A 23,546-nucleotide genomic window follows, 5' to 3' on the forward strand; every position below is an offset into this window, starting at 1 on the left:
GCCTCCCAGGTTCACGCCATTCTCCTGCCTCAGCCTCCCGAGTAGCTGGGACTACAGGCGCCCGCCACGTCGCCCGGCTAGTTTGTGTGTGTGTGTTTTTAGTAGAGACGGGGTTTCACTGTGTTGGCCAGGATAGTCTCGATCTCCTGACCTCGTGATCTGCCCACCTCGGCCTCCCAAAGTGCTGGGATTACAGGCGTGAGTCACCATGCCCAGCCCAAGATTGCTTTTTAATTACAGTAAAAGCAAACTGTTTTCATCATGGAAAAAAGTAAGTAATACGTAGTGTTCATGGAGAACAAGATCAGAAAAGGGTAATAAGGAAGGAGGGATGATTTGGAAATGAAAAGATACTGAAAAGAGAAGAGAAGAAATTGATAATAATGGAAAGTTAGAGAATACCTTTTTATTCGGTGATGTCTTCAGCGTAAAAATACTGCCTTCACCTTCTGAAATTCTGGTCCATTGTTTCTAACTCTGCCCTCATGATTAAGCATGACAGCTGTTACTTCTCTTCTTCACTATTCGCTCTCTATTTCTGTATAACAAATTTCCGCCAAACTTAGCAGCTTAAAACAGTGAATATTTATTGTCTTAAACATTTGCTGCCTTCATACTTCGTAGAATTAAAATTTAAAGAATTGCTTTAGCTTTTATGTAGAATTTCAATTCCAGATACCAAAAGGTAAAATATAAGGTGGCAAGTGTATGTTGTTATCTTCCTTTCCTTTCCACTCATTTTTAGAATCCAAATTTACACTAAGATGGACTGTCAGCGACTGTCCCTGCAGTGAATCCCAGGCAGTTTCCCATCTCACTTAACATGCCTTGTGGGATGCTCCAGCCTGAGTTCAAGGCCTCCAGGGTAGAGTCTGACAGATGCCAGCCCCTGGAGTGAGTGCTGGTGGCACTCATGAATAGCAGTCTGTGGCTCATGTTTGTAAATTGCCTAAGCAAAGCAAGCCGTAAGCTCATTAGCAGTGCATTTCAGTGCATTGACTCTGGGCATGGAAAGTCACCCCCTAGAGGTTGGGTGGAAGTTTCTCTGGCTCCTTCTCTTTTTTTATTTTTTGGGAGAAAAATAAAAAATAATATACTGTTTGAACTAAGTTTGTGCAATCACTCCACACCTGGGGAAACTCCCAGTTTTGGGTATTCTTTTAGATTTAAGCTTCATAAACTGACATTTCCTTTTTTTCCTTTTTTTTTTTTTTTTTTTTGGTGGTGAGTGTCTGGTGTTTGGAAATGATCCCCGTCAGATTACATTCTTTTTAACAGCCTGCTGCATGTGTAAGGATGTCACTGGGTGCATCTGTCACACTTGCTACATGAAGCTAGGTAGAATTTCTTCTAGTATTTAAACTATGGGAAGCATAACAGTCACATTTTTAATTAGTGGCATTGGTTCAGCCTGAAGAATCTTAGGATCTTTAGTGGTTAAATTATACGACTCTTGAAATGAACTGATCTCAGGCAAGCCAGTGCTTTATAATAGTTTATTTGAACTCATAAAAACTAGGGGAAAAAATGAATGGCCTCAGAATAACCCCTGATAAAGTTTTTTCAGAGATGTTAGTTATTGGAAAAGCTTAAGCTATATATGTTCACGGGAAAAAATGGGTTTAAAAATTACTGTTAGCAATCTTTAGTTTGTGGATAAAAATACAGAAGTCGCTTACGAGAGTTGGTATTGTTCTTATTTCTTTGTTAATGAAGTCCTTAGAAATGCTGGGTTTTGGCCAGGCATGGTGGCTCATGCCTGTAATCCCAGCACTTTGGGAGGCCATGGCAGGAGGATCACTTGAACTCAGGAGTTGGAGACCAGCCTGGGCAACATGGTGAGATCCCTTCTCTACAAAAAATACAAAAATTAGCTGGGTGTGTGGCACACACCTGTGGTCCCAGCTACTCAGGAGGCTGAGGTGAGAGAATGGCTTGAGGCTGGGAAGTGGATGTTTCACTGAGCTGAGATCATGCCACTGCACTCCAGCCTGGGTGACAGAGCGAGACCGTGTCTCAATAAAAAGAGAAAGCTTGGGTTTATTAGATTACAGAAGATGAGGCGGTAGAGAGGACTGATTCTGGGCACCGGGTGTCTTGGCTTCACCTCCATGGCCTGGTAAAGTCTGAAGTTGCTTTGCCCTAGCTCGGGTACTTCTAGACATCTTCAGTTTCTAGGCCTCATTTTTGTTTCTTAATTGTGTTATACAATCTTCAGCTAGAATAGACTCAGTCACCACAAGAGGAAAAAGAAAGTGGTTCATCAAGTGGATGTTTCTGCAGAATGTAAGATTTCAAAGTTCAGATTTTTATTGCATGTTTGGTAAAGTTTTGTATTTTAAAGAATTTACATTTTAGAGTAAAGGAGCATGTAAGAGACTTCTATTTTATCCAAAGCACTTGGTACTAAAATATTTTTTAAAACAATCCTTTTTATTAAATTGATTTTTAACAAGTGAAGATATTTTGGCAAATTAGAAAATTAAAAGATTAAATCAGAAATATTGGCTACTCACTGCCTGTAACCATTAAGTTGCCTTAGAAAGGTGGAAATTACTAACCGCTGGAAATGTGAAAACCTGATCATGAGGAAAGCCCAGTTCTCTGAGTTCTTTCCATCCTTCTCATTTGGCTTTAAAAATTGCTACTGTTACAGAAAGGAAATTGACCACACAAGAGTTAAGTGATCCCAAGGCCACAAGAAGGAAAAAACTCCACAAAGTTAAGCTTAGGGAATTCTGAGGGACAGCTAGGAGAGCGAAGATAGAGTGAGGGAAAATATTCCTGTCAGCAGAAAGAGAATGTGCAAAGTATGGTGGTGAGAAAGCAAATGTTACATTCAGGGATACTTGTACTGTGAACTTAGTAGTTTGAGATTTTCCTAAATATAATGTTTAAAATATTTTTATATTGGTTATTTTTTCTGCTTGATAAAACTTACTCATTAAGTTTTCCTTTTTGTAGATGAAAGCCAAAAAATTCTAATATGGTGCTTATGTTGTCTAATTAACAAGGAACCACAGAATTCTAGACAATCAAAACTTAACTCCTGGATACAGGTAAGAGAGTAAATCTTGCTCAGCACTTCTTTGAATTAAATTGATTATTTAAAAGTGCTGCTTAAAAAATTGTTGGGGGGGATCCAGTTCTATGATGTTTTAGAAACTTTTTCAAACATACCTTTCACTGTTACATTATCTTGCTTTTTCAAGAGATTTCAATTTTGCTTGACTGTGAATTCCAAAAGATATAATTCTTTAGGGTGAAGACCTAATGTTGAGTGGTTTTGAAAAGCTTCTTTCAGGTGATTAATGTATTCCGTTTCACTCTAACAATTGCTATCCTTCAAAAAATTGTTTTTTCCTGCCAACTTGGTTTAGATTCCTTTCCATGTGCTTCCCTGCCTCTCTCAAAATCTGTTTTGTAGTAAAATGAAGATTCAGCAGTGCGGCGGGAGCAGCACTCTTTATTTTGTATCCCGAAGTTGGCGCCTGGGCCAGCGTATGCACAGACTAGATCTTGGTGCTGCGTGGCCTCTGCTGCTCACGCTTTGCAATTGGCTACCTACTGTGCTAGTCCAGATAGCTGACAGCTTCCTAGATTTCCCTGTCTGCTTCTGCTTTCTCCCAAAGGGCAGGCGTCAGGTGGCGCTGTGGTGAAGCTGGGCTGCAGCTGCCGTCATCAGCAGCGCATTGGCTGTTCTTTTCTGTTCCCCACACTGCCTTCTGCAGCAACCCCAGGACTTGCTGGTGCCGGTCAGACTCCACTTAGTATGCATGTGGTTCAGATTAGCTGCTTAGCATTATGAAATCGTCCAAACAGATGAGTGCATATGGTTTTGTCTGTCAGTCTGACTGGTGAGATCGTTACATTCACTGCTTTTTACGATTTCTTTGTTTTAGACAAAATTGCTAACAGAGATGATGAAGACTGTATTTATATTTTTCTGTTTGAAAGAATAGAAGGGAGTCAGAGGGATTGGGCAATGGAAGGAAAGAATACAAACTTTAATTGGAAGGAAAATTCATGTAAGGAACTGAAGAAAGGAACGGATGAGTAGAATTAGGGAAGAAAGAGTGCGTAACAAGGCCTAAGAAACAAAATAACATATTTAGTCCTTAATTGTTTTAATTGTTGCTTTTATTGAGCATTTGATAATTTAATGCATATTTAGCATATAATTTTGCATTAGATAGCTCATTCAGTCCTGAAGTAGGCCATCTAATGAAGTGTTTTTAGCGTGACTGGGTTAACTTTCTTCATTTAACTCATGACTTTATTAGCCTATTTAAAAATTTCTAGCCTTACATTTTATTCTGTGTTTTCTTTGTTTAATACTTTATCTACTTATTAGTAGGTACTTATTAAATATAGTTCAGGGAGTGAAAACACTTAATCTGTGCCTTCAGGGAATTCCCAGACTGGTAACCAGGTCACTCCAGGGTAGCATGGTTGGGTTATGACTAGAGCTGTGTTTAGGTATGATGGTGATGTAGAGGGGGACACTTATTTTGACATGGGGGTTTGGAGACATTTCCTGGGGCAGGTAACGTGTTAATTGAGTTCTGAAGGACAGCTAGGAGAGCAAGGATATAGTTAGGGAACATATTCCTGTCAGCATAAGTAGACTATGCAAAGTATGGTGGTGAGAAAGCAAACATATTCAGGGGACTGCAGGTGCTTAGGTGTGCCTGGAACTTGGGGTTTTGTGGAGTTGGTGATGAAGCACGAAGCCAGAGAGACTGGCAAGTACAGTCCTTGCATATGGCTATAGAAGGTTTTTATCTTGATGGCAGTGGGGCAGCCACCAGAGTATTTAAACAGAGAGATCATGCCTGGGCGCGGTGGTTCACACCTGTAATCCCAGCACTTTGGGAGGCCAAGGTGGGCCAAACATGACGTCAGGAGATCAAAACCATCCTGGCTAACATGGTGAAACCTTGTCTCTACTAAAAATACAAAAAATTAGCCAGGCGTGGTAGTGGGCGCCTGTAGTCCCAGCTACTAGGGAGCCTGAGGCAGGAGAATCGCTTGAACCTGGGAGGCAGAGGTTGCAGTGAGCTGATACCATGCCACTGCACTCTAGCCTGGGTGATGGAGCAAGACTCTGTCTCAGAAAGAAAAAAAAAAAGTCAGAGAAATCATGTCGCCAGTGTGAGTTTTAGAGACTAACAGCAAAAGGAAGTTGGTTGAGAAGAGGCCAAGGATAGACATTGGAAGCTATTGTACTGATAAGTTGAGAAACTGGGAGGGCCTCAAAGAAATGGAGGAGGGGGCCCGATTTATTAAATATTAATAAGGTGAATACCCAGCAGGTGTAATGGCAGATTAAATGTCGATACACTTAGGCATAGCTGGAAATGTCCAGAGAGCAGGTGAATATCCCATTCTCAGGGGAGCAAGCTGATTTGCTGGCAGAGGGTTGAAAGTCAGCCACCTGTGGGAATAGTAGAAGCCTTAGGTGAGGTGGGTGCTGGGACAGGGGCCCAGGAGAACTGGAGAGAGCCTTGGGAGACACTGACCTTAAGGGGAAGTGGAAGAATGATTGATGCTGCAGAATACAAGGAGGGGTCCAAGAAGTAGAAGGAGAGAAGCAATGGAGAATTAGTGCACGTTCATATCTAATGCCATAGAGCAGCGCCGTCTAGTAGGAATAAAATACATGCTGCATAGATAATGGTAAACTTTCCAGGTGCTGCTTTAAGAAACATAAAAAGAAATAGTTAAAATTAATTTTAAGAAGATATTTTACCTAATTCAGTATATCCCAAATACCATCGTTTCAACATGTAATCAATATTAAAATTACTAATGAGATTATAATCTTTCTCATGATATATCTTTGAAATCCAGTGTGTATGTTACACTAACACTTACATCTACGTGTTGTATCTTCATTCAGACATTAAATTTTCTTTGCAAATTCTTGATCTGTATTTAGATTTTATAAAATATAGGGTTGAAAAAGTAGATTCACATACCCAGGTTGTTCCAAGGAATTTTATAACTGAATCAAGTATCGGTGTTTAAATTAAAATTGAATTAAAATTAAATAAAAAGTTCAGTTACTCCCTGGTGCTTACTGCACTGCAGTGCTCTGCAGCCACATGTGGCAGGTGGCCACTGTGTTGGACAGGGTGGCTATGGAGCATAAGGCAGAAGGGTCGAGAAATGCTACTTGGATTTAGCCACTGTCAGCAAAGACTCGATGAGGAGAGGTTTGGTGAGAGGTGGAGGGGAATAGCCAGATTGCTCCAGATTGAGAAATGACGGGGAGGTGAGGAAGCAGAGATGATAAACTTCACTCTTTCAAGAAGCTTGGCGGGAAAGGAGGGAGGACTTTGGCAGTGAAGGAGGTGATAGCCAGACTAGGGTGGGGTGGGCTGAATTGAGCAAGTCCTGAACATGCTTTACATTGAGATGAATGTGCGGGTAGGGAGCAGGTGAGGATATGGGAGGTTGGGAAAACGGTTTCCCTCCTTAGTTACCAAGCAAGCCTGAACTAAATAACAAGAACCGATAAAACGATGTCTGAGAACATATTAACGATCAACTCTTAACAATTTATTGTTAACATATTAATTATTTAACTCTTAACTCTAAAGCTAATTACATTGCCCATCATCAGTCAGTACATACATAATCTCACGTTGGCCATAAATGCAGCAAGATAGAAGGTAGTCTGTAGGTTGGTTTATAAATCAGTTCACGTCTCGGGTGTACTTGATTTTAGCTTGGAGGTGATATTTTCTTCATGGAGGTTTTAGAGTGACATGATACACGTTAAAGATGTGTACCTTGTCATGCAATATCCTTGTGAACATTATAAAACAGCCATATTTTAATGTTTGCTAATTCATTCAGCAAGTATTTATTAGGGCCTGCCATGTGCTAGGGTGTTCTAATTGTGGTTATAAAATCTTGGGTCATTCTGTGTTGTTGGAGCATTACAAGTATGATTGAAGTACCCTAAATCGAAAACTAATAATTTCTACAGTAAATTACAAAATTCAGTAAACATTCAAATTAATTAATAAATTTGAAAATGGCAGACTGAGTTGTATTTTCAGCACAGAGAAAAAATGGTCTGTTTGACACTTGACATGTTAGCATGTGTTATATTGGAAACACATTAATAAAATGTTTTGGAGTTTTACTGACAACCTTGAATGTGCCGTCATAGAGCACCGCCTCAACAGCTCTTCTTACAGTTCAGAGACGAAGTTCTGGGACTCTTTCATGTCTTTTGGGAATATGTGCTCTTGAAAAACGTAGTTTTACTGGTGAATCCACTGAACAGATACTTTTTGAGCACCTACTGTTTGCCAGGCACTACTATAGAGGCTGAGGATACAGCACTGGACCTAGAAAGACAGTCTGCTCTCAGATGCTACAATAGATGGGGAAGGCTTCCAGGGCCTGCCAAATGTAGGAGGATGCCTGTCTTCTCTGGGCAAAACCATGCCCCTATTATTTTTTATTCTGATGAAACACACACACACACACACGATGCCTGTCTTCTCTGGGCAAAACCATGCCCCTATTATTTTTTATTCTGATGAAACACACACACACACACACGATGCCTGTCTTCTCTGGGCAAAACCATGCCCCTATTATTTTTTATTCTGATGAAACACACACACACACACACACACACACACACACACACACAACAGGGTGCCAGGAACAGAGATCCGAAGGTGGTGTATTCTATCTGTATTCCCTTTGGAAATGAAGTACTAAGCAATATCCAGATACCTTCTGTCCTCTACTTTCTTCTTTTTCAAAAAAAACCTTAAATTTAAAGATTTAACAGACTTACACAAAACATAAATGCCAAGCTTAACAAGTTGTGAAAGATCCTTGTAATCACTACCCGAGGAAATAGAACAGAACATTGACTGCTTCTGGATGCCCCTGCCCCCTATGTGCCCCTTGTTGCTTTTTTTTTTTGAGATAGAGTTTCGCTCTTGTTGCCCAGGCTGGAGTGCAATGGTGCAGTCTCGGCTCGCTGCAACCTCTGCCTCCCGGGTTCAAGTGATTCTTCTGCCTCAGCCTCCCAAGTAGCTGGGATTACAGGCATGCGCCACCACGCCCAGGTAATTTTGTATTTTTAGTAGAGATGGGGTTTCTCCATGTTGATCAGGCTGGTCTCAAACTCCCCACCTCAGGTGATCAGCCCACCTCAGTCTCCGAAAGTGTTGGGATTACAGGTGTGAGCCACCGTGCCCGGCCACTTTGTGCCTTATTTAATAAATTTTTCTGCACTCCAAGGTCATAAAGTTCTTCTATATTATCTTCTAAGAGCATGTTGGTTTGCTTTTCCCATGTAAGTCTGTGATCCACCTGTAACTTTTATGGTATGGTGTGAGGTAGTAAGTAGTCCGCTTTCGTCTCGTTTGCACATTGATATCCCATTGGCTGGCACCGTTATTGAAAATCGTTTCCCAGTGATCTGTGGTGCTACCTTCGTCATGCGTCAGGTGCCTTGGGTGCACAGGTGTGATCCTGAATCTCTCCGTTGTTTTTGTTGTTTATCTTTGGTATTAATCTTAGTATCAACTTGACTGGACACAAGGTCCTGATGACATTACTCTGTGTGTTTCTGTGAGGGTGTCTTGGGGTGAGATTAGCATTTAAATTGGTTGACTGAGTAAAGCAGATTGCTCATCCCAATATGGGTGGGCCCTATCTCAGTGACAGGCCTGACTAGAACAAGAAGGCTGACATTCCCCTGAGGAAGAGAGAAGTCCTCCTGCCTGAAAGCTTTTCAACGGAGACATTGTCCTTTTCCTGCTTTCACACTCAGACTGAAGCATCACCTCTTCCTGGGTCCAAAGCCTGCTGGCCTTCTGCCTGAAACTATACCAGTGACTCTCTTGGTTATCCGGGCATCGGCTCTCTTGGGTCTCTGACTTGCTGGCTACTGTAATGGTGTTAGCTGATTCCTTATCATAAATACCTGTGTATGTGTGTGTCTGTCTCATTGGTTCAGTTTCTCTGGAGAACTTTGACAAATATACTATCTTTATGTCAGTTCCACATCGTCGTCATTAATGTGGCCTTCTAAGTATCTTGCTCTCCAGGAGGAAGTTCTTCCATCTTGTTCTTCATCAAGACAGCCTTGGCTAATATTGGAACTTAGCATTAACTGTTACATAAATTTTAGAATGTGTGTGTCAGGTTTCACTAAAACACAAAATAACTTGTTGGCATTTTGATTGGCATTGTAATTAGTCAATTTGGTGAGAATCTCAATGGCCACGATCCTCTAAGGCAAAATTGGTTTTTCTCAGTTTTGTGTACTGTTATTAGCAAATTGAACAGTACCTGGCACAGTATAAATTTTTGAATGAATTAATGAATATATGATATGAATAAATGAATGACAAGTTGTACAAATTTGTTGTTTCAGATAATCTTCCTGATAACTTTGAAATATTTTTGCCAACATTTAATTAGCATAACCTTTTAATGAGGCTGATGATTAGCTTGCAGAAGTATCTGTGCTACCATTTCCCAGTTTTCTTAGGTTGCATTCATAGTAGTGTTTTTAATCTCTGACTTCTTTGCAGGGATCCTTTGAAGCCAGGTGTCCATCTGATGGTTCCTTAAGTTAGATAGCATAATCAGCAGACCTTCCTTACTGGTCACGTGGAAACCATAATGCATATCCTGAGAGGAAGTGGGAACTGGAGGGGCTCCTGCCAGCCCTCTGTGAGGTGGAATCCCCACCCTTCGCTCAGGGTCCCACTTGGACTGCTTGTGACACATGACCACCTATCACCTAGACTGGCTAAGGTTGTAGTGCAAGTACATTTGTGAAACATTAATAAAGCTTGATTTCTTCCTACATATAAACATTCTAATGTTGTTTTCACATCTCAGTGGACTGTCTTGTGCACTGTTTGGAGTGCACACCCCAACTTTATTAACCAGTCATAAATTTTGATAAAATCCACATGCTACCTTGGTATATGCAGCTTCTCTTCACCTTTTCTCAACCCTAATATCTTTCCATTTTCTATTTTTGCACCCACATACCATGAAGGCCACTCCCTGATCTTTCCAGATCCTAGCATCTTGCTGCACTAGCTCCAGACATGCCAAACCTATGCACAGATTTGTACTTGGCAGAAATTTTCTTTCCTCTCCTTGGAATGGTTTTATACCCTTACTAGCCTGGCTGAGATATGGAAACCTAGGGAAATAATTATTGTTCAAGTTTGAATGGCAATTTAAAAGGGAAAATAAGGTGGTTAGTGAAAAATAGCAAAGGCAAGGTGAAATTCAGAGACGAGGCTGGGATGTTAGCGATTCCTCTTCTACAGCTCCATCTACTAATTTATTACTTTTAAGTAACAAACACATTACTGATATTTTTTCCTACCTGCATTCTATTTGCTTGACTTTCTACAACCTCAGGGTGTTACTTTTTTAAAGATTAATTGATAATTGAATTTTTGTATTTGCCTGTATAGGGGATATTTATTCATTGTTTTTCCAGTATCCATCTCCCCTCCTTTCCCACCTTCTTAATAGTACCCTGAATTTCCCAGCTGTGCATGATTCATTCTGGGTGAGAGGTATCTTATGTGGCTCCTGGAGTGGGTCCTACCTGGCTTAACCAACACTGCTTCTCTGTTCCTCTGGCCACAGTAGTTGGTCAAGATAAGCCCCATCAAGGCTGATGAGATTCAGGGCTGTAACATTTGTTTGCAAGATTGGGAAGTGGATTGTGTTTTTCCTGATGAGCATGAATTAAGTAGCACATAATCCCTGAAGTTGCTTTTGGTCATGTGGAACCGTGAGATCAGAGCCTCTCTGGAAATGGAGTTAGTCCCGACAAAACATAGCTGAGAAAAAGAGAAAGAGAAAACAGGTCATATTCACCTTGTGTGGACCCTGGATCAAGTCTTTCCCAGGCATAAATGCTCGAATTTCTTCCCTTTTCTATTTGAGCTGTTCGGTTCAGGATTTTGTTACTAAAAGCCAAGAGCATTTTGAAATAATATTGTTTGGGGCATTGAAAAAACATTTCTTTGAAGGTTTTTGAAACTCAGGGACACATGGACACAGTTGCGGGAAAAAAAATCTTATGTATTCAAGGATTTTATGAATAAATAGTGAATTTAACAAAGTACTTTCAGTTTCTTAAAAATTGCTTTAATTTCTATTTGTTTTTTCCCTGCCATTCATTGTAAAGATATATGCATTCAAGAATGCAAGAAGGATATGCATCCTTCTTCCCAGCCTCAGTTAATTTTACTCCTTTGCACAATCCGGAAGTGAGTTCATAATATATAAGTTTATCACTGATATGGTTTGGATCTGTGTCCCCACCCAAAACTCATGTTGAATTGTAGTCTCCAATGTTGAGGGTGATTTGGGCTTGGTGGGAGGTGATTGTATCATGAGGGTGGTTTCTCATGAATGGTTTGTCTTTATGTCCCCCGGTACTGTCTTTATGATAGTTCTTGCGAGGTCTAGTTGTTGAAAAGTGTGTGGCACCTCCATTGTTTCTCTTGCTCCTTCTCTGGCTGCGTGACATACGTGCTCCCCCTTCACCTTCCACCATGGTTATAAGTCTCCTGAGGCCTCCCCAGAAGCCAAGCAGATGCTGCAATGCTTCCTGTACAGCCTGTAGAACGATGAGCCAGTTGAAACTCTTCTTTATAATTACTTTATAAATTATTCATTGCCTCCATTACTCAGTCTCAGGTATTCTTTATAGCGATGTAAGAATGGACTAATACAGTCAGCTGACACTCATTTCCATGGTGGCTGAAATGGCATAAACACAACAATTGGAGGTCATCACAAGATCTTGCCAAAAGAGAGAGTGGCCTTCAAGTAATACCTTTATTCCATGTTATAATTTACTAAATAATAAAGGACTGGTATATAAGTTTCTTTTTAAAATATCCCTCTCTTTGATTTGCACCCTCACAAGAATTCCTCTTTAGGTTAATCACGAACTCTATTCTCCACACTTGGAACTTTCAAATATAGGATTGTTGCAGAACTTTTCCCTAGTTCAGCTAAGGACGGGGTTCTTTATTCCCATGGCCATGAAAATTCAGGCTTGTAGACAATTTGAATGGTGAGTGAGAATGGGTTTTATTGGGTAAAAAGGAAGAAAAGGGACTCTTGCTAGACCAGAGTCCCTGCTGGAGTGCTTCCTGCCTGCCATTCAAATCCCAGTTCCTCACAGGAAGAGGAGGGGCCAGGTGCCTCTCTGCTGCAAATGTTGTGAACTTCCTAAGGCTCCACCTCAGTCAGTGGGCAGGCTGGTTGGAGTTTCTCCAGGGACCCCTGTCACCTGGCTGTCTCAGTATGACCTTGATGTATCATTTTTAGGAAACGTGTTTGCAATCACTGTTGAAAAAGTAACATAGTTTAGGTATTTTATGGACTTGGTTTTACTTTCTGCAAATATCACATATAGACTATCTCAGAAAAATAAAACAGAAGGATAAACTCATGGTCTAAATAGTATTTGGTATGACAGTGGAATTCAAAGGTTCATACTTGAAATTGAATCTAATGCAAGATCAGACTGGTAAAATGGAGTGAAGTTACAAAAAGAAATCTGACAATGAGAGGTGAAGCCAGCTGGACTTCCTGGGTCAAGTGGGGATGTGAAGAACTTTTCTGTCTAGAGGATTGTAAACGCACCAGTTAGTGCTCTGTGTGTAACTAAGGATTGTCAACGCACCAATCAGCACTCTGTAAAATGGACCAATCAGGGCTCTGTAAAATGGGCTAATCAGCAGGATGTAGGCGGAGCCAAATAAGGGAATAAAAGCTGGCCACCCCAGCCAGCAGCGGCAACCAGCTCGGCCCGTTCCAGGCTGTGGAAGCTTTGTTCTTTCGCTCTTCACAATACGTCTTGCTGCTGCTCACTCTTTGGGTCTGCACTACTTTTATGAGTTGTGACACTCACGGCAAAGGTCTGCAGCTTCACTCCTGAAGTCAGCGAGACCACGAACCTACCGTAAGGAAGAAACTCCGGACACATCTGAACATCTGAAGGAAGAAACTCTGGACACACCATCTTTAAGAGCTGTAACACTCACCGCGAGAGTCTGCAGCTTCATTCTTGAAGTCAGTGAGATCAAGAACGCACAAGAAGGAAAAATTCTGGACACGATAAGGTTAAATAATTTTGCATTGGAAACTGTGGTTCTTTATTCATCCATGGGCTAGATGCAACACAGAAAGTAAGGTATGTGCTTCCAAAGATTTCTCACCCCTGAAACCAGCCTTGAGCTCTGGAAACCACTCACTGGCATGAAGAACAGTTAGGTTGCACTCCAGGTGGTGGCATGACTGCACTACAGCCGCACCGTACGGCTGGGACCCTGGCCCCTCAGGCCTCTTTCACTAGCCTCCAACTGCTGAGGATGGCACAGGGCTGAGTCTTCACTGTGGCTTTAAAGAAATACCTGCATTGATTTCTGAATGGCAAACTTAAAATAATTTTTTGTGTGAAATAATGAAGGAAGCAACCATTTAAATAGGATTTGTCAGCTTTTCAAACATTATATTCCACAGAATTGGGCCATGTCTTTTGTTCATGTTCTTTTGTTTTGTGTTATAACTCATAGCAGGCACAAAATAAAAAACTACTGAGTGGTTAAAATTATTTTAAAGTTTAATAATTCAGAATTTTTTCCCTTCCCTTTTTCTAAAAGGTAAGACTACGCAGAATTTTGTTTTATTTTGAAGTGATCTGTTACAAGATCACTGGAAAAAGCCATGAAAGAATTATAAAGTATGTGTGTGTGTTTGTGTGTGTACATGTGTGCACATATGCACTGACAGGTCCTAAGCCTACATCTCCAGGTCGAACCTTTCCCCTGAGACCCACATTTTCAACTGCCTGTGTGACATCTCCACTTGGGTGACCATGAGTATCTCAAACTAAATATGTTCCAGAATACTTCCTGATATTTCCCCCAAAACTTTATTCCTGATCTTTCCCCCAAAATTTTATTCCCTCTCCAGGCTTCCCTAACTCAGTTAAGAAGCAGCCTCATTCTTCCTGTTTCCTCAGGTCAAAAGCCCTGGCGTCATCCTTGACTGCTCTTACTCTCCCATCTCACCTCCAGTCTGTCAATCCATCCCATCTGTTGATTTTATCTGTGACACATGTCCAGAATCTGACCACTTCCTACCAGCCTCACTGCTTCTTCCCCCATTCACGCCACTGTTACCCTCTCCAGGAACATTGCAGTGTCGTTGTGCATGCTCTCCTAGAGTCCCAGCCAGCAGGATCTTTTTTTTTTTTTTTTTTGAGACAATCTCACTCTGTCGCCCAGGCTGGAGTGCACTAGTGTGATCTCAACTCACTGCAACCTCCACCTCCCGGATTCAAGTGATTCTTCTGCCTCAGCCTCCCAAGTAGCTGGGATTACAGGCACCTGCCACCACACCCAGCTAATTTTTGCATTTTTAGTGGAAATGGGATTTTGCCATGTTGGCCAGGCTGGTCTCGAACTCCTGACCTCAGGTGATCCTCCTGCCTTGGCCTCCCAAAGTGTTGGGATTACAGGCATGCGCCACCGCGCCCAGCCCAGAAGGATCTTTGTAAGTGTCTCTGTTCAAAAGCCTCGGGTAGTTTCCTGTCTTATTCAAAGTGAAGTACAAAGTCCATGCTTGGCTCGTGAGGCCCTCTGTGACCTGGCTGTGGGGTATCACTGGTTTTCTCTCCCATATTCTCACTTCTCTCAGCTACAGTGGCCTCCTCACTGTTCCCCACGTGTGCCCAGCAGCTCCCTCCTGGGGGTTAGGGGTTGAAGCATCTGTCTTCACTGCTCCTCTCCGAGAACAACACGGCTCCTCTGGGTACCGCTTGGGTCACTGCTGGATGTCACCTCCTCATGGAGACCTGCCTCATCATCCTGTGCTAGACCCTCACTCTCTTCGCTTGCATGCAGTCTTCGTGCTGGTCAGCTCCTGACGTGCTAGGTTTTTTTCTGTCTCCCCATTACCTCCCAAATAGTTACATGTTCCATGAGCACAGAGACCTTGTTGTACAGACTGGGATAGTGCCTGGCACACAGTAAGCATTCGGTGATTATTTGTTGAATCAGTAAAGAAATGAATAGGAATTTTTGTGGCAAAATGTGGTGGGATTAGGAGAGGGACTTCCACATGGAGAGAAGAGAGTGGACAAAGTTGACCATGGCTAAGACATAGTGATTACTCCAGTTAGGCTGGAGAATGAGGTACCTAGAGGGAGAAGTTAAAATTAAGGTTAGAAAAATAGTTTGGGACACATTTTGGAGGACTGTGAGTTTGTTTATAAATTAGTGGTGTGAGGCAACAGTGCTGCGAGAGTGTTGTAATATGGCACCTGTCATGCTTCTCATGCCCCTGCTTCTTCCCTGGCTCCCCTCCCATCTTTACTTCATCCTCCATCCCTCATTTATTCCACAATTGTATCCTGAGTGCCTACTGTGTACAACCAGGTGTTGGGGATGGAAGGGTCTTGCCTTTGAGGATCTGGTGATTTTATTGCATTTTACCAAGTGAAGGGGTGGAACAGCATGCAGAAGGCACTGAGGTAGCCAGAGGGAAGGGAGAGACACTTTGTTGTAGGAGTGCAGAGAGATTGCAGAGGTGGTTAAGAGGTTTCCAGAGGGGGACAGTTGAGTTTGCAACATGAAGAAGAAGGCCCCAAGTGAGCAGAGGCTCAGGGCCTGTATGGTACTAGGAGACCTGAAAGTGATTTGAGGTGTAGGCAGAGAGATAGCTAGAAACATTCTTCTTGCTAAAAATAAGAAAAACGGCCATCTCATTGATCAAATTTTAGGTACTCAAGAAGGTTTAGATAGGGTCTGATCCCAATGGGCCACTTGGCCCATAGTAAAGAATTCACTTAACGTGAAAGGCAAGACATTTAATTGAAAGGGTTTAAATAGGGGCTGGGGGACACATAAGTAAATATAAATCAGATGGTAGCTTCTTTGTTGAAAATACATTCAGCACAGTGCAGGAGGGCAGGAATTGGCAGGTTTAGATGTTGGAGCAGTGGGAGTGGAGCAATGGAGGATAGTGTTAGGTTTTAGGAGACTAGTAACACCTCTCTGTCAGTCGTCTCCTGTCTTAGGAACTAGTGGAGAATAAGATACCAGAGGTAGGCAATTGGACAGTTCCTTTACACCTAAAGAGATTCAAGAATGTTGCTTGTGTCTGTGGTTCAGTTGGCTTCTCTGGATTTAGTAGATAAATCCACCAGGCACCGGTGAGCTGAGCCCCCAGAGGCCTGCCTGGCTCCGACTGAGCCTGCCTAGCCCAGCATGGTGCAGCAGTAGGCCAGGACGCATCCTTTCCACAGGCAAGGCAAGTTGGAAAGAGGAAGGAAGAAGGACCTAAGTGGGGTGGGGCATTTTTAATTTTCTCTCCTGAACTGACCAACTAGATCAGTTCTCTTAGAAAGGAGAGACAGTGGGTTGAGAGATGATGTCATAGGTCGGGCTCTCAGGAACTGTGACTTTGAGATGGAGATTAGTGTTCAGGGAGTGCTTTGGGGAGGAACAGCTGTGGAGTAGAAAGGAAGGAGGCAGGACCGTGCAGAGGAAAAAGTTTAGCTGCAGTGCAGTCTTCACAGAACCATCAGCTGTGCCTGTGGGGTAGAAGCGGGAGGCCCTTCAGAGCTTTCCTGTGCTGGGACAGGAGGGCTGGACCTTTGTAACTCTACAGCCATCAGTCCTTGAGATGTGGCCACTATGGGATGGGGGTGTGACCTTGGGCAAAGTGGAGACAGCTGAATATGATACGGTTGTCCTGTCACAATCATCCTACACTTGTTCCTCCTCTGCTTTGCCCTCCTGGGGAGGGGGTGGACATTCCGTCTTCTCTGGGAACCGGGCAGTGTGTTTTCCTCTAAGACAATGCCGACGTTTCGTGGTTGAAGATAGACCTTTCCCTGAGAAGTATAAGGGGAAGATGTGGTGGGATCCATGACAGAAGCCACTAGAATGTGCGAGAGGGAGGAGCAGGAGACAGTGCATCCCAGCAGCTGCCCTCACTCCTTCTGCCGTGTTCCCGGGCAGCTGCCTGGGAAGACGCTGTCTTCTCCTCTGCCATCCTCACTGCCTTTTGGTGCCCTTTTCTATCCCTAGAGCATAGATCAGGGACTACAATAAAGTTGAATCCTTTTCCTTTTCACCCCCTGTCTATTATTGAATGGAAGTGGCATCTGAAAAAGAGAAATTGTGGAAACATTTTTTTATAATTTTGTAAGTGTATTTTCCCTGGAGCTTTGGAAACCACAAAAGCTTTCTGTCATACTTTATTAGGGTAGTAGAATTGGTGGTGGGTTCTAAAATCAGCAAGTACATTTAGTAAATCCACAAAATGCCATTGCTTTCTTAAATATCATGATTTTATTTAGTCTGAAAAAAATTTTCTCGGCATTTCATAGTTTTGCAGGGTAAATATGGCACTTAACATCATTTTACAGGGCTCTGGAAAATGTGGAAATTGCTGCTATTCCCATTTTCGGTATTTCAAGTCCATTTGGTGTGATCAGTACTTCATTGCACACATGAAGTCTAATTGTGAATTTTTAAAATGTCTTTATATGTGCATGTTTTGGGGGAATGGTAGCTGTCTCCTGAGTCATTAATGTGAATGCACTGAACTTCTTAAACTTCCCAGTATGAAAATTTGCCTCCCCTAAAGGGGTAAAACGAGATACCATTTGTGTTCCTAGGTAGGTTTTTTTTTTTTTTGAGATGGAGTCTCGCTGTGTTGCCCAGGCTGGAGTGCAGTGGCGCGATCTCTGCTCACTGCAAGCTCCGCCTCCCAGGTTCACGCCATTCTCCTGCCTCAGCCTCCCAAGTAGCTGGGACTACAGGCGCCGCCACCTCGCCCGGCTAGTTTTTTTGTATTTTAGTAGAGACGGGGTTTCACCATGTTAGCCAGGATGGTCTTGATCTCCTGACCTCGTGATCCACCCGCCTCGGCCTCCCAAAGTGCTGGGATTACAGGCTTGAGCCACCGTGCCCAGCAGGTTATTTTGTTTGGGAATGTTGTTTTATTTTGTTTTTTCATTTCATTTACATGGAGTTCTGCTCATTATAATTCTAATTGTATCAGATTGTTTCTTAATGATTTGCCACTGCTCAGATGGGCCAAATCAAGACATCTATTGCCAATTAGGAACAGGATGTTTGCAATATTTACTTAAGTTCTCCGGATGACCTGTTTTACATTTTCGCTTTTGTTTTATGATCATGTTGGCTTTTCCATTAGACTATAACTTTAACTCGAGTTGGCTTAGTTAGTAAAAACATTGACCAGCTCACCTTCTCTATCCTCCAGCCCCTCCTGATGCATCTTCCCCTGTTGTGCCCCAGCCTCAGTCTGAAGGGAAGCAAATTGTCAGGTCTGTACTTTCCAGATGGAATCTATGTTTCTAAGACATAAGCTCACTGTATTTCAACCTAAATTGCCTGAATAATGCTCCTTGGAACATTTAGGGGTAAATCCCTGTGAAAAGTAAATTTAAACAGTGATGTCTGTAGTGGGAGGTATTTCTTAATGAATAGCCACCAGTGAGGATGTGTGGATGTCTGCACTACACGTGGCTGCCTGATCACTACATCTGTTTTGAAGTTCAGTGATTTCCCAGACCACATGTGCATTTCTTTAGGGGGCTGATGTCCCTCCCGTGATGCAGTCATTGTGAGCTGGTAACTGTAACTGGCTTACTCTTTTTGACCTAGAGATTATTATACTTTGTCTTAGTTTGACTATTGTTCCTATCAGATCTGACAACACTGGAGTTTCTATAAATTAGCAGCATGGCAGAGGAACCAAGTGTGTTTAAACCCATAAATCGTGATTTCCAGGTCTTTTAAAAGCTTTGTGGTTTGAATAGTACTTTACTCTATGGTAGACATGAAGAGTGCTTATAAAAATTCTGGCTGTCAGGAGGCTTTCGTAGTTCAGCTGAAACTACAAAATAACCTCAGATGCGTCACTCCTTTGGGAATCAGACCATCCAGATTTGTCCTGGCTCTGCCAGTGAGATCTTTCACAAATTACATACCCTCATTCCTATATATTAAAAAAAAAAACAAATACTGTATGATTCCATTTAAATAAGGCATTCTATAGTAGTCAAGTTTATGGAAACAGTAGAACAAGCTGGGGGGGTGATAGGGGAGTTGTTTAATGAAGGTAGAGTCTAGGTTTTACAAGATGAAGAATTTCAGGAGATCTGTTGCACAATAGTGTGAATGATTAAGATGGTAAATTTTCTGTTTTTTTTTTTAAACCACAATTTTTTTTAATCTTCAAAAGGATGGTATTACTGTTAACTGAATGCTTGGTATGTGCTATGCATGCATTATCTTGTGAACTATTCACAACTCCATGAAGGTAGATATTGTCACCCTGTTTATAGGTGAGGGAACTGAAATGTGGTTTACTAGCTAGGAAGTGGCAGACCATGTTGGGCCTAGGTGTGGCCCTAAAGCCACGTGAAAAATGTGTTGCCACCAGCGCACGTAAAGGCAGGCTCACTCTCAGGCTTTTTAGCTCTAGAATCTGTGATTCTGTGATTCTGAGACACACCAGGGACCTTGCAAAGACCCATCAAGTGGGAACAAAGTTTAAATGTTTATGTGTTGAGAGACCGCCTCTCTACTATTTTTAGTGAATACAAATTACCATATTATATTTAATCTGTGGTACATCAGTAGCACCAAAGGCTGGTTTGTGGGAGGTTGAAATGTTACTCAAATGTGAGAAAAGTTCAGGTGTTAGTAGTAATTACTTCTTGTTTGTTTGTTTGTTTCTTTGTTTTCCTTGAGATGGAGTTTCGCTCTTGTCGCCCAGGCTGGAGTGCAATGGCATGATCTTGGCTCATTGCAACCTCCGCCTCCCGGGTTCAAGCTATTCTCGTGCCTCAGCCTCTCGAGTAGCTGGGATTGCAGGCATGTGCCACCACGCCTGGCTAATTTTCGTATTATCTGTAGAGATGGGGTTTCTCCATGTTGGTCAGGCTGGTCGCGAACTCCCGACCTCAGGTGATCCGCCCACTTTGGCCTCCCAAAGTGCTGGGATTACAGGCGTGAGCCACTGTACCTGGCCAATAGGAATTAGTTCTATGGAATGACTTGGTGAAGACTGAGAAGAGCCTCACCTATCCATTATATTTTTCAACTTTTTGAGTTTATAATAGTTAGCCTGTATTACTTATAGTTTGGATTTGTGCCCCCAAGTTCATATGTGGAAGTACTGACCCCAACACCTCAGAATGCGGCCTTACTTGGAAATAGGGAACTGCAGAAGTGATTAGTTAAGATGAAGTCATACTGAATTAAGGTGGACCCTAATCAACATGACTCTTATCTTTAGAAAGAGGGGAAATTTAGACATAGAGACATGCACACAGGGAGAACGCTGTGTGGAGATGAAGAAAGAGCCCAGCTGATGCTTCTGCAAACCAAGACCAGAGACTGCCAGAAAGCCCCAGAAGTGTGGGGAGAGGCATTTCCTCACAGCCCTCCCAAGGTATCAGCCCTTAGGTCACCTTGCTGTCAGAATTCTAGCATCAGGACTGTGAGACAAGTTTCTGCGGTTTAAGCCACTCAGCTTGTGGTACTTGGTCGCAGCAGCTCTAGCAAACTAGTACAATTTCTAAAATTAAAAGGTTTTTTTACTTACAAAAAAAAGTTAACCATGGTTACTGATAGTTTATCCAAAGCAGTGTTGAAATTAAGAAATTATGTGTGAAGATGTTTAATGTAATATTCTTTATAATCAGAAAAAATAAGAATCCAAATATCTAGGCATTAGTGAATAACCAGTTATAACAAATTATAGCATAACTACTTGATGAAATATTATGTTGTCATTTCGTATAGCCTATGAAATGTGAAAAATGTGTATAACATAAATAAGCTAGATGAAAATTTTTTGTACAAAATGATAACTGCTGTATGAAATGTATATGCATCAGATTGAAATTGAAAGGAACACAGAAAATGAAAAAACTTTGTTAGGATTATGGAATTATAAGTGGGCTTTTTTCTTTTAATCTTTTAATTTGTTGCTTTTATTACATAGAATCGTGGCCATGTATTATTGTGTTATATTATTATTTAAAAATCAACTTTATTGAGGAAAATTTTACATGCAATCAAATGCACTCTTTTAAAGTGTACAGTTTGATAGTTTTGACACATGTATACCTCCTTGTAACCACCGCCACAATCAAGAAACAAAACATGTTCATCACCACAGAAAGTTCTCTCTTGCCCTTTTATAGTCAGTCCTTCTCCCATCTCTGGTCTCAGTTAACCACTGATCTGCTTTCTGTCACCATAGATGAACTTTTTCTTTTCTATAATTTCATATAAACATAATAATACAGTATATACTCTGTGTCTGGCATCCTTCATTCGGCATAATGTTACTGAGATTTATCCATGTTCTAGCTTATATGTAGCTGATTAGCTGGTTACTTTTTATTGCTCAGGATGTTCCATTGGTATGTTGTATCCATATACCAGTTTGTTTATCTCTTCATTTGTTGATAGCAATTTGGATTGTTTCTAGTTTTTGGCTATGAATGAGTTGCTATGAACATTTCTTTTTTTTTTTTTTTTTTTCTTTTTTTTTGAAATGGGGCCTTGCTCTGCTGCTCAGGCTGGAGTTAAACATCTGGGCTCAAGTGATCCTCTCACCTCAGCCTCCTAAGTAGCTGGGACTATAGACGTGCTCCCAGGCCCAGTTTGAACATTTTTTGTAAAAGTTTTATATAGTCATACATTTTCATTTCCCTTGGATAAATGCCTAGGATTGGAATTGCTGGATTGTGTGATAGTATGTGTTTAATGCCAAATGGTTTACATTCTCACCAGCAGCCTGTGAGAGTTCCAGTAGCTGCACATGTTCGCCAGCACCTCGCGTTATCAGTCTGTTTTTATCTTAGTCATTCTCGTGGGTGCACAGCAGTCTCTTGTGGTGGTTTTCATATGAGTTTCCCTGATGATTTGACATTGAGCATCTTTTCATGCGATTTGTGACATGTCTATTAAAATATTTTGCCTATTAAAAAATATTAAGGTGTGTAAGACTACCCTTTATATCCCAGATACTGTTCCTTTGTCAAAGATATGTATTCAGAGAACATATCCGCTCAGTTTGTGACTTGCCTTTTCATTTTCTTAATGGTATACCCAAAAGTGCATGTTTTAAATTTTGACTTTAAATGTAAAAATTTTCCTGATTTGTCATTTTCTTCTGTTATAATTCATGCATTTTCTTCTGTGATAATTCATGCTTTTACATCCTAAAAATTTTTTGCCTATGTCAAGTTTATGAAGATCTCCTCCTATGTTTTCTTCTAAAAGTTTTATGTGTTACTTTTTACATTTAGATATGTGATCTATTTTAAGTTAACTTTTCTAGATAGTTATGAGGTGGGAGTAGAGGGCATGGATTTCCATTTGTTCTCTGTTTTCTTGTTTTAGCTCTTTGAACATAACTTCAGACAGTTTTTTTTTTGGGGCTTTTTTTTTTTTTTTTTTTTTTCAGGTGGAGTCTCATTCTGTCGCCAGGCTGGAGTGCAGCGATGCAATCTCAGCTCACGACAACCTCTGCCTCCCAAGTTCAAGCGATTCCCCTGCCTCAGTCTTCCGAGTTGCTGGGACTACAGGTGCGTGCCACCATGCCCAGCTAATTTTTTGTATTTTTTAGTAGAAATGGGGTTTCACCACGTTGGCCAGGATGGTCTCAATCTCTTGACCTTGTGATCTGCCCGCCTCGGCCTCCCAAAGTGCTGGGATTACAGGAATGAACCACCACGCCTGGCCCAGTTTTTAAAAAGTCTTTGTCTAGTAAGTTCAAACCTGTATTTCCTTTTTTTTAATTTAGTTTTTTTTTGTTGTTGTTGTTATTGTACTTTAAGTTCTAGGGCACATGTGCACACCGTGCAGGTTTGTTACATATGTATACATGTGCCATGTTGGTGTGCTGCACCTGTTAACTTGTCATTTACATTAGATATTTCTCCTAATGCTATCCCTCCCCCTCCCCCTACCCCATGGCAGGCCCCGGTGTGTGATGTTCCCACCCTGTGTCCAGTGTTCTCATTGTTCAGTTCCCACCTATGAGTGAGAACATGTGGTGTTTGGTTTTCTGTCCTTGGGATAGCTTGCTCAGAATGATGGTTTCCAGCTTCACCCATGTCCCTACAAAGGACTTGAACTCGTCCTTTTTTATGGCTGCATAGTATTCCATGGTGTATATGTGCCACATTTTCTTAATCCAGTCTATTATTGATGGGCATTGGGTTGGTTCCAAGTCCTTGTTATTGTGAATAATACCACAATAAACATACGTGTGCGTGTGTCTTTATAGCAGCAAGATTTATAATCCTTTGGGTGTATACCATAATGGGCATGCTGGACAAATGGTATTTCTAGTTCTAGACATTGAGGAATCCCATACTGGTCTTCCACAATGTTAACTATTTACACCCCACCACAGTGTAAAAGCATTTCTGTTTTCACACC

The 23,546-nt window shown here is 41.6% G+C and overlaps 1 protein-coding gene across 10 annotated transcripts in view; it reads left to right on the forward strand.

The window, feature by feature from the left end:
* Positions 1–23,546, forward strand: part of FANCC (FA complementation group C) — a 216,058-nt gene that overhangs the window by 70,876 nt on the left and 121,636 nt on the right. For all 10 annotated transcript variants that reach the window (XM_017871520.1, XM_017871521.1, XM_017871522.1 and 7 more), the window contains one exon: positions 2,965–3,059. In XM_017871520.1, the coding sequence (XP_017727009.1) occupies positions 2,965–3,059 (95 nt within the window). The remainder of the gene's footprint in view (positions 1–2,964; positions 3,060–23,546) is intronic.

The sequence above is a fragment of the Rhinopithecus bieti genome, unplaced genomic scaffold (genome assembly GCF_001698545.2).
Source record: "Rhinopithecus bieti isolate Rb0 unplaced genomic scaffold, ASM169854v2 scaffold_6063, whole genome shotgun sequence".
NCBI lineage: Eukaryota > Metazoa > Chordata > Mammalia > Primates > Cercopithecidae > Rhinopithecus > Rhinopithecus bieti.